At 31.0% G+C, this 12695-nt stretch overlaps 1 protein-coding gene across 1 annotated transcript in view; it reads right to left on the reverse strand.

The window, feature by feature from the left end:
- Window positions 1-4173: 4173 nt before the first annotated feature.
- LOC139485021 (uncharacterized) overlaps window positions 4174-12695 on the reverse strand; it is a 90870-nt gene continuing 82348 nt past the window's right edge. Inside the window, exons 8-11 of the mRNA XM_071269122.1 lie at window positions 12004-12051; window positions 10906-10926; window positions 7339-7401; window positions 4174-6158 (exon numbers count right to left, since the gene is read on the reverse strand). Coding sequence (XP_071125223.1) covers window positions 4255-6158; window positions 7339-7401; window positions 10906-10926; window positions 12004-12051 — 2036 coding nt within the window. The 3' untranslated portion in view covers window positions 4174-4254. The remainder of the gene's footprint in view (window positions 6159-7338; window positions 7402-10905; window positions 10927-12003; window positions 12052-12695) is intronic.

A 12695-nucleotide genomic window follows, 5' to 3' on the forward strand; every position in this document is an offset into this window, starting at 1 on the left:
TTCAATGAGAAAGATGAACAAAAGTTTTATCACAAATCAAAAGGAAAGCCATACAATTTAAAGTAGTAACGAAAACCCATAAAAGGTACCAGAATTAATCTTATTTACGCTAAATACAATACGAAGTTCGGGACGATTGAGGACCGAAAATTAGATCTAGAAGATAAGCTGCAAATTTTTTTTCAGCATTTATTAAACTCCTTTAACTGATGCATAAAGTTTGTCTAGTAGAGTACAGTATGAATACATATACAATTAACATGTACCAAGTGGTTTTAAACCACTAATTAGCATAATAGAAAAATGTAGAAGCATCCAAATAAAGGCAACCGTAGTATATCGCTGTTTAAAAGTCATAACTCGATAAGTTATATTGTAAATACAATTGTAAGTGTTACTATGTACATACTTTATACTTCACAAACTTACTCCTAGCAAACATTAAAAAAAACAAAAAACTGTCCAACACGTTAAGAAAATGACTCAGGTCACAAATATTTGTTTGATATTTTCTATATCCAACTCTGAAAACGAAATGTATTATACAGCTTTATTTGTGCTATGTGTGTTAGTCTGGAATCTTTAGAAGGATGGAAGCTTGCCCCAGATTGTGATTCAAAGAAGGTTTTGATAATGGAAAGTCCCATATTTGTACTTTCTTTTGATTTTACCATGTAGGTATGTTTACTGAGGAATATTGAATACCAACTTCAAGTTCAAGCAGAATTAAAGTGATGTAATTTCAGTCAAACTATATATCAGGCTTGAGCATGTCTTGAGAACTATTTACTTTATCTAAAAGATCAAATTATGCCTGGATGGCCAAAGATTCATGACAGAACATATAATTGCACGACAGAGATGGGTATACAAGCCTATGTTTGCGTCAGAGGAACATTGTCTGGCATACAAGCATTCTAAATGAAGAAAATAGAGTAATTGTATTTGAATTGTAAATTACATGCATAGTTATACTTCATTTTGTAAGACTTTACCCATTTTGGAATACAAGCCTGCTGCAGTTGTTTGTGTTGTTTTAGTCGTTTTAAACGATTACAAGTACACACCCGTGATATCGCGGGTCCGTGACTGAATTAAAGTATATAACTATGCCTAAGCCTTATTTTAGTAATTGGTATTGTCATCTGATAAATTCATGTCGATTATAAGATACACAGTTTTCTTTGCTATCAAATCTTTCTGTTTGAACCCTTCGACCTGGAACGTATCAATTATTGGAAATATTAATTATTTGGAAAACAAAAGGTCCAGGCTATCCAGGAATGGGGTATTTTTTAATCAACAGCATTGTCCTATATTAGTTATCTTAGAAAGTCTTGCTGATTGCTGAATAAAGCTACAATGGGGAACAATTTGACAATGATTGAATTTAGTAGTGTCAGTCCTTTGATTATGACCCGTGTATATAGCAAAATCCTAAATACACCGTTTGGTGGCGCGCCTGTCAAATGCGGAACGTACAGATAAGGTAATAGCTAACAGGTGAATATACTATTGGTATCGGTATCGGATTAGACCCGGAACTTGTTAATTATTGGCAATATTAATTATGTGGAAAACAAAAGGGTCTGGAGTGGTATAATTTTTAATCTACATCATTGTCCTATATTAGTTATATATAGAGTTGAATTCTTTGATTTGTCGTTTTTACCCGATGACGGCTGACAAATTGGACCTCGTAATTTTAGTATTATAGATATATACCCAGGATGCACACCAACGTTGTTTCAATGTTGATAAAATGTCAGACTTCAACAGTGTTTCAACGTTGAAACTTTTAGATTTTTGAAAGATTAAATGGTGTTGAAATTCTATGCTGAATCAATGTTGCCTGTCAACGTTGATAGCATGTTGCAATCAGTTCGAGTAAGATTGAAATAGGTAGAGTGAAGTTAAAATTAGGTGAGTAAGATTGAAATTAGGTCTTGTAAGTTATAGTCACAAAACGGTAAACAAAAATTAATTATCTATTAAAATTTGATCTTATTACTATGCAATAGTCAAATACTACACATTTCTGTAAAAGAACTATTAAAAAGTTCTCTAATTCTTTATTCTTTTCCTGACCTGTTGAATATTTATTTTTAATGACAGTGTGGTTTGTTTGATCTCAGTTATTCATTGGTCTAAATACGACTAAATCATCATATTTCCTTGCTTTTCCTCTACTTTTCCTGTTTTGACGTCACGAAAAAAGACGATTTTGCCTGATGTCGTCATAATTAAGAAAACATCTTTTTGCAGATCATTCGAACGGAAGGATTTAATGTGTCTGCGTATCTTTTAAAAATCATTAGATTAACAGATTCCACCACCAAATATTGTGCGATAAAGATCCACTTCCGACAATTACATTTGATACACCTAAAACGCTCGGCGAGCCTCTCGTGTTAAATTAAACAAATAAACTGTCTCGAGTGAATAAATATCGTATTAAGCTCGATATTGCGGTAAAAAAAAATATTTTTGTACACGATTTATCCCTATCCTGACCTGTTGATAATTTTTATTTAAAGTAATCAACGTGTGATTCGTTTGAACTCAGTTCTTCATTGGTCAAAATTCGATTATGACGTCAAATTTTCTTGGTTTCCTCAGAATTAACTCTTGAAAAAAAGACTGATAACTTCACATTGAAAGAACACATTATTTGGCAGATCATTTTTATGATAATGTACTCCTTCAATAAATATTCTTGGAATACATTTATAGTCACTTTGAAAATTTCTATAGTATAAATTGAAACAGAATTATACTTTAACCCTCAATTGAATTGTGAATGTTTCAATGTCTTAAAAATTGTCATTCTAACCTATTTATTTGTCGGCGTCCTTATTACCCTATAATGATTTGAAACGAATAAAACTTTCAAGTTAAGGGTCTCACAAAGGCATTTTAATGTTATTACAAAAATGTATAAACATTGAACAATCAAAATTAGATGAAATGGCTACTGAAGTGTGTTCAATTAAACTATAATCACTATCAAAACAAGTTGCGTAATGTAATATTTGTAGTTGAACCTGATAAGGTCGGTGCTCTTGGGTTTTAATTTCTTCAATTTATAGAGATAGTAAACCGAGTGAATCGAACGACTGATTTTGAAGTTAATCATGTAATGGTATGAAAAAGAGGATTATTCGTACCACTCAAAAACTGAACAACATCAAATGGTTATCATAACAGGACACTCTCTACCAAAAAAAATGTATCTATATTTTAAACTTGAAAGACAACTTTTTTGGTCTATTCGCATGTGTACTCCCGAAGCTCAGAATCTACTGTAAATTTAAATAGTATTGCGAGATTTTTAATTATGCGAATAATACATCATTACGACTGGATACGTATCACAATAATAGGAAGTCGCACCAAAATAGTTGATACATATGTCCGTATGTGTGATTTCCCCAAATCTCAAAAATTAATCTCGCAATTTCGTCCGTTTAAAAGAAATCGCAATTAATTTTTAATTTACAGAAACAATTTTACAAAATATCAAAAATATGAAAAATAAATACAGAAATAATCGATAAAAGGTTCAAAGCAATACGCGAATCCCCAAGTTTACTTTCTATAAACCATACATTAAGAATAATTAAAAAAATCAAGGGACTTGACATTAGAGTGATGATGCTTGAAAAATGTTTGTTACATTGTCAATCATGCAGTTGTATAAAGTAAAATAACAAGACTTCTGAACTCATAGGAAAATTTAAAACAGAAAGAGCCTAATCAAATGACAAAACTAAAAGCTCAAACTCATTAAACGAATAGATAACAACTGTCATATTTCTGACTTGGTACAGTCATTTTCTTAAGTAGGAAATGTGGATTAAACATGGTTTTTATAGCTAGCTTAACCTCGCACTTGTATGACAGTCACATACCATTTCATTATATTGACAACGATGTGTAAACAAAACAAACCGATTTAATAGGTAATATTGTCAACAATAGGGGTACAGGAGGCAACATTGTACGTGAAACTTAATCAGTATGACATTGTTATTGACATGGTGGTTTTATTTTCAAATAATGTCGATTTCAATATGGTGCTTAGTGACCACTATTATAACATAGAATTTACCATACAATTGTAGTCACGATGTTCACACAATAGTTCCTGATAAAATATTAATTTAAGTCAAATTAAGTTAATATATTTTAATTGATACTAATTTTATCACAATTTATTTTCATTTGAACACAAAAAACTTATCAGTCGTTTCTCTAGGTGTACGTAGCTAGTAAATCTGATATATCAACCCATCCTCTCTCAAAAGCTATATTAGCTGGTGATTGTCCTTGTTTATTTTTAATACTCACTGATGCTTTATTATTGATCAGTAATTCAGCTACTTCCTTATTTCCACATATGCAGGCACAATGAAGTGGTGAACAAATTTGATTGTCGCATTTGTTTACTTGAGCTTTATGCGTTACTAAGTACCTCACTATATTTACGATACTTTTTTCACATGCATAATGTAACGGAGTTTTGCCACTTTCGTCCTGATCATTTATTTTAGCTTTATTTTCAACGAGACATTTCACTACATTATAATGTCCTTTATCAGACGCTATATGGAGGGGTGTTAATCCTTTCTTGTCTTTTATATTGATCATTGCGTCGTTTCTGATCAAATATTCAACTATATCTAAATTTCCGGCTTCACATCCAAAATGAATTGGAGTTCTGCTACTTAGATCTTTTTCATTTACAACAGCTTTATTTTGTTTGAGTAATTGAACGCATCGCAAATGCCCGTTCTGACATGCTATATGGAGAGGTGTTTCTCCATCATTATTTTTTTTATTGATACCTGGGTGTTTATCAAATCTGATTAAATGATGTATGAAATCTGAATATCCTAATGATGAAACAATATGGAGAATGTTTGATCCAGTTTCTTTATCAACCAGCATCTTTGATTTTACGTGCTTTTGAAGATGAGCAAGAAATTTTATTCTGTTTTCATGCGACATGAAAAGTTTGTTGCTTAACACATCAAGAATAATATTACTATTCATATCAGATATGAGACGTCGGAAAAATCTATTTTCCATGTTATGCTGAACTGTAATAGCATGTGATCTAGTATTTCCTGGAGTTGACCAGAGCTGAAGTTTCTCCTTGATGAATACACTACTGCTGTGTGTTAGTATGCTTTGTATAAATGATCCACCAATACATACTGCGACAATATCAAACAATTCAGGACAAAGAAAGGACAAAAACGTGTCGTCTTCCTTGATAAATTCTCCCTTTAACGACATAAATGTCATATGCAACATATGCATTGAAGGATATTGGTCAAAGCACGATTCATTAAAAATGTACTGGAGAACACTACTGTACATTTTCTCAGAATTGTTCATACCAAAAGGCATTGTATTTTCTACTCTATTATTAAAAACTACAAGAATTGCTAAAGCGAGATAACTGATATCAGAACGTCTTTGCATGGCAGAAATTTCTGCCGATACAATTTCATTTGGATGTTTGAAGTATTCTAACATATGTTCACCTTTATAGGACGAACACATCAATGGATAAAAACGGTATAATGACAAAATATTATCCGCAATCAACTCTGTTGGATCGGATTCAAAGTACGACTTATAAATTTTTTTTCGTTCTTTCAAATCTAATTGTAGGTTTTCAGAAATAAGATTTTTGTGAATAAATGAAACATGTTTTCTAAAAATATTAAAATACTGTTCGTATAATTGAAAAATGTATGTTCTGCTTGTTATAAGCATTTTTGCGGTATTGTTTCTTCTTTTAAATATTGAATTGATAGTCGAACCGCACTTTTTCAGTTTATCAATAATGTCAGATGCATTCGATGAGTATTTTCCTAGTATATCATCCATTAGAAAAAGTAGCTTTTTATTGCTGTGAAAATGTCTTTCAATTTGCTCGGGATTTGAAACTAATATTGTTTCATATCCTTTATTTTCAAGTTTTGAAATTATGTAGTGTGCAGTTATAGTTTTTCCAGATCCGAAGGGTCCAGTGATCAAAACGCAAGGGTTTTCTGTGATTGCGGTTAAAATTTCATCTGTAACATCAGTAGGTTCAAATCTAGTTAAACTGTCTTTTAGACTTTCCATCTCGTTTCTATTTTCATCTGAAACGAAAAAGGTAAAATTTAAAAACTATTTACCTTTGAAACTCTGCTTAAAGATTTTTTTTTGGAACACTTCGAGTCATATTAAACGAGTTTCTCGTAATCCTAATAATAACTAAGTCATGGCAGCATTTTTGTTATATTTAATACGAATCTATAATGTATTATCATCAAATAATTACGTTACACTATGTTGCATCCGTACTTTTGATTGGCTGACACTCCCATTTCAATTTTTATTTCCTAATAAAATGCAACAGTCGTGACAGCATTAATGTCCCGATAAGCTTGATGTAACTCTTTATTTCATGATTGTATCATGAAAATATATATAATAGACTTCAATGCTTATTTTTTATTATACTACACGTTTTAAAGCGTATATTGTGCGCCAAGTTTTTATACTAAGCGCTTTCCACGGAAGTTCTAACAAAAGGGCGTAGTTAAGAAGTCATTGTGATCGTGAAAATATCAACGAATCAGTGAACCGGAAGACAATAATTCACTAGCAGAACAATTCTGAAGAAGATTTCAATAATATAAGGGATTTTCTTTGTCAGGGTTTTCACGTTTAATTGTTGTACAGTACATAGTAACGTCGCTATTCAAGTATATAGAATATGTTTATTTTTTGTTTAATTTGAGTTTTATAGATAGAAAATAACTTAAAGGTAGTTTAATTTTGGAACAACTTTTGTATATCAACCATTTAGGAATAAATGCTTCTATTTAATGGCCTAATACAATCACTGTCGAAATCCGTAAGACGTGACTTTCGAACGATATGATCACCCGTGGTTTTTATGTACTGTAATCATAAGCTTGGTATCTTTGATTACTTTTTCCAACTAAAAACTACATACAATAAGTCGTAAATATTCTCTGATATTGATTGATTTAAAAAGATTGATGAAATCCTCAAACTTTTTTTAGGAGTATTATGTTTGTCATGAATACTGTATATAATAAAATAGAATGGGAATTTTCATGTTTTCTTTTTTAAATTTAACATTTTATTTAAGATTATTTTTTCGGTCATTACCGGCATAAAATGTTCTGCCTCATAATGGAAAGCGATATGTAGTAATGTAAATATGTACAAGCCGTTAGTAATCTTCATAAATATTACAAACACAAAAAATACAATAAAAGCATAGTAAGATATTATTATGTTTCATACGTATTTTTATTGCTGTTCGCATCTGGTGTTCATCCTCATAGATATTTCTCTGGTAAATGCCTGCTGTAAAATGAAATAACATGTGTTAAATTTATATGATATTAGTCTTTTAAAAATGTGAATAAAAAGAATACATGCAATTTTGCATTATACTGTTGGAAAACTTCGGTCACAGCAGAAATAATTATTTTTCATTTCATTTATTGTAATATGAGACTTTTACAGACTTTCCAACTCAGTGGCGGATCCAGCCATTTTAAAAAAGGGGGGTCCCAACCCTTAGTAAAAGGGGGGGTTCCAACTATATGCTCCCATTCAAATACATTGATCGGCCCAAAAAAAGGAGGGTTCCAACCCCCGGAACTCCCCCCCCCCCTGGATCCGCCACTGCAACTGATATTTTTTGTCATATTATCTGAATGTAAATTTCTCATTTCTTTGTCCAAAGTATGCTTCCGATTATTGTTTTAACAAAATCCTGAACAACCTATTCAATCTAAACCAGAGGGCTGATCGAGTGCTCACAGCATTACCGCCTGCAGGTGTGTTTATATAGTTGCAAACGGAATTAGTTTAATAAACTCTTCTTTTCAAAAGAAAAAGAATGTGAAAGAATGCGTAACGGTTTTCAAGTATTGCAACAGGATCGTGAATGTTCTAGTATATGATCGTGAAAGAAATTTTATCAAGGAGATACACACAAGGAGGTCAATAGATTTAAAAAATTATAAGGACAATTTTTTAAAACTTTAAACTTGTTTGTCAAAATGGTTCAAGATGATGAGCAGTATCGTAGAAAATCAAATATTTAAAATATTCCCTTTTTTTTTTTAAACAAAACTTAAAAAGGCAGATTGTTCTTCAAAATTTCAATGACAAAACAAATGTAAACATATTTTCAGAACACGTCTCTCTTTTTTAAAATTCCAATTGCCTCTCAAAGTTATTTTAATCAGAAATTATTTAAAAGTATCTTAATGAGAAAGTGGGTCAAATTGGACGTTTTGGATAAATTTGAAGTTTGCTTTGTTTTGATCCTATTGGTACCACATTTTTGAGATCGTGATTGATTTGATGTTATTATTTATCATACACAAATTATTGAAAGTGTTCATATCATTTTCTAATTATTTGGAAATATATTATGTACATCAAAAGACCGTTCTTCGATGATATTTTCCGTTTCTCCTTTTGTTAAGAAATAATATGTAAGGCTGTGTTGAGTGAAAGTGATTTGGTCTATTTTTTGAACAATAGGTACCGTGCCGAATAGTTTATAAGTTAATGAAGTGTTTTTGCTATGACTGTGTGTCTTTGGGTCCCTAACATTTTAAGGTCGTAAGTATCAACCAATAATGTCCAATCTTATATCAGAATTGTTAATGAACAGCACTTTTATCTATAAGGAGACGATCCTTGTCGGGTGTTATTATAAACAAAAGTGGGGAACATTCATTTCAAATTAAAAAAATTACAAAATTTGAGAACAATCATTTCCGGTAATTTTAAATAAGTGGCATGTCACAATCGAGGGAAAAAATGTTGGAAAAAATTTTCTTTAAAAAAATAACAAATTATGATTTTCATCTGCATGAACTAGAATTTGCTTCAATTGTTTGCTTGACTCTCCCTTTTGATTAGTTCAATCATAATATGGAATGCATTATCTTCAAGAAAGGAACTTTATCTATAATATTAAAAAAAACCATGGTAAAATTGATCTTTTTCTTTTTTAAATAATATACACAAATATTTTATTTGGGAAAATTACAGAAATTGCAACATATTGCTCAAACTTTTCGATAGATGCTGTATGCAAACCAAACTTTTCCGTTTAAAAACGTTTTTTAGCTTCTTTTGATTTGTCACAGGTTACTGTTCTTAAGACTGTATTTGTCTTAGATTCTCACATTTCCGTAGAACCGTAGAACTGAAATACGATATGTTTGTTTTGTTTGGCTCTTGCTCTTCAAAGTAAAGCTTTAAGTTAAAGAAACTTCGCAAAAAAATCAAAATTAGATATTATGTTCATTTAGTATAAAAATACTCAACTTCATAGATATTAAAGTTTTATTCTGCTAGATAAGAGATCACCATCGATTTTGAATTTTGAGTATCAATCCTCTGCGTGCCGCATCATACCGGTATTGAATAGTCATAAATCGATTGAGAGAAAATAAATCCGGGTTACAAACTAAAACCGTGAGAAACACATCAACTATAAGAGGAACACAAAGGAACAACAGGAACACTGGGGTGTAACAAAAACAAACACCGAGATACATAAAAACGAAATATTTGAAAACTACTGTCAAATTTCTGACTTGATATAGGAAATTTAAGGAAAACATTGTAGATGGAACCTGGTTTTATGGCTGCCAAATAAAGTTTATCCTACAATTTTTTTCGGAAAACGCATTGTTCATATCAGGCATATGGCAACTGTTGCCCAGTCCCTCCGGGTCGATAAAATCGACCGTTTGACTTTGTCATGTTTTTGGACTTCCCTCTTCTTGAATATACCTTAAAGTTCAGAAATTTTGTTATCAAAACTTGGTGTAACATCAAAAAATGCCTTCAGTGACTAAGTTTGCTTTGACCTTCTTTGCCAGTTATTTAACAAAGGAGAAATATTTCTAGAGTAGATTCTAAATGAAGTTTTAAAAGAAGATCACCTTCCCTATTATTGGTTAAGGCGTAGGTTTGTTTCTGTTTTTTTATTAGTACTGTTGGAGATTGGTTTATTGATTTGAAGACACATTTAGATGACAAAGATATTTAACCGTATATAGATTCCTGTTTGGTGTTTATAAGGGAAAGGAGGAGGTTGATTTTTCAGCATCTATTATATATACAATGCTAAAAAGTCCAAGTAACAAGAACAGCTAAAAGCAACGAAAATTGAATGAGAAAAATGTTCCAGGAGGTCATTTACCGGCGAAATTGTCTTTGAAACTTGTAGTCTACAAATGGAACGAAAAGCTGAAGGTTTCGAAAGGTATCTATTTCATTCATTTTGACAAAACAAATGGGATATTCTCATTTCTTTTTAGAAGGGAATGTAAATGATTAATCGAACAGGACGAGCACGCCGAAAATATATGACGATATTTGTTCACAATTATGAATATATAACTTCTTTTTATGTTCTACTTGTTATACACGAATATTTGAACAGTTGACTAAATTATACTTTTCACACGACTTGTCCATGATCACTGAAGATGTCACTGTAATAATTTCTTGCGTCTAGAGCACTTTCATGGATTTACCTTTTAATGAAGGTTCAAATCAAAATATTTGAAAGCCATACATGTATAAGATCTAAGTTTGATAAGTGCTATATGACCAAAAAGAAACCTTACAAAAATACACAATTTTTTCAAAAGTTAATACGACGGTTGCTGAAAGCGACAAAATAATGCTATGTTTCATAAGTGTGATGATAAGAGTTCCAGGATAAAGTTTCACCATCTTTTTATTCCATTAGAGGAAATAATTGTGATAAGACATTTATTTTGTTGGCACTGACAAAGGTAAGTTTGAACATATCGTAATATTTCTTACCAATGATAATACACAAGACACCTGAAAAACATAAACAAAAACAAAAGGTATTAAAAATATATCAAAATCATGATCTAGTGTGCAATATTTCGTAAAATTCTCTCCTCAATTCTATAAAATATAATATTTTTTATTTGACTTGAGAATACCACTTAGCTATTTCTCTTCTGATTTTTTTTTAAGATGCTGTGAGTTGGAAAACAAATAACAGTTTATACAGTCTTCAGAAATATTGTAATAAGGTACATTCAACCGGCAATGTCAGATGTGTATTCTACATAATTCTACAGTACAGATCTATAATCGAAATATTTACAATTTACAATGTGTCAGTAATATCAAAACTTTGATTTGTTCCATGTCTCACTCAATAAACAACATTCATATGATAAAAATCATTCGAAAACTGCATTTTTGCCCGATAAGTCATTGTTTGATGTCGCGAAAATAACAATTTACATTAGCAACGTCAATACCTCTCATGTAACTGTAACGTATGCCCTTAAAGGTTTGTTTCATATCTTGATCTTTTCCTCGATATTGACAAAGATGGTCGACTTCAAACTAGAACCAATGGAAACTTTATAATTTTAACTATCAAATTGTAAACTTTCAATTTCTCCACCGAAGCAAACAATTTGTTCCATAACATGACGTTTACATATTCAGCTGATACTTTTCTTCTCTGGCATGTTCAAACTATATGAACTAACATACAAATTCCTCCAACAGAGTTATGAGGTAAAACGCATAAAATCTACAGTTCATTAGTTTTACGGACTCCATTGAATGACTTATCACCTCAGTTTGTGTTTGCTATCTTAGCTGGTTTTCATTAGATTTGAAAATCAGTACTACTTCTGCCTAAATAGCTAAAATTATTAAGACAAATCTTTAAACTCTATTGGTCTTTGCTTCATGGTATTTTTCTTTGGTACAGTTTTTAATGAGCGGAAGTACAGCCCGAACAAAACTACCGTCGAGTATCAGACTATACATTCTGACATCGTCTTGCATTATCTATGACCTTACAAATCAGATAAAACATTAGTTATTCTATCTAAGAGATAACAGCCAATTTGACCGAAAAAATATTACCTATAAACAGCAAAATCAGTACCAAGAATACAATCTTCTTGACAGGAACTGTAAAAAAAATAGCAGTGTTTTATATTTGTTGTTGAGTAAAATGATAATGAATTCTGCATAAAATAATGAACTAAGAAAAATTTCAGAAACTATTGACATTTCCCTCATATGATTAATTTATGAAAAATATATGCGAGATTGTCACTCAAGAATATGACTTGCTTTAAAGTTTAAAGTTCACAAACAAGTTACATATATATTCATAAAGGGCAGTTGTATTTTTTTTTAAATATGACTTGAAATTTCAAATTATATTACCATTATTCAACGTGATCAGCGTCATGCGGGTTTTCCAATGAGTAAAAAAGTAAAATAAATTAAAATGCAAAATTGTGAATCAACAATTGGAACGTCTTTCCTTTTTGAAATGTAAAACAAGATGTCAAAAAAGATGTAAATTGTTTTTGAAAAGCATTAAACACATCTAAAATCTTTACAATATAGTCAAAACATAAAATTCGTGATCTAGGTCATGATCTTGACCTTGTCACTTATTAGCGTTGTCAGGATCATTGGTTATTGGTGTCCTTTCTTTAGACATCATGGGTCTTGCAACTTTTTATGCGTATTATCTAATATATCTTTGAGGAAACCGTTAACGGGAGATTTAGCTCCTAACGAATAGGTCAAATCTCTTTGGA

This window comes from Mytilus edulis, chromosome 8, assembly GCF_963676685.1.
Source record: "Mytilus edulis chromosome 8, xbMytEdul2.2, whole genome shotgun sequence".
Taxonomy (NCBI): Eukaryota; Metazoa; Mollusca; class Bivalvia; order Mytilida; family Mytilidae; genus Mytilus; species Mytilus edulis.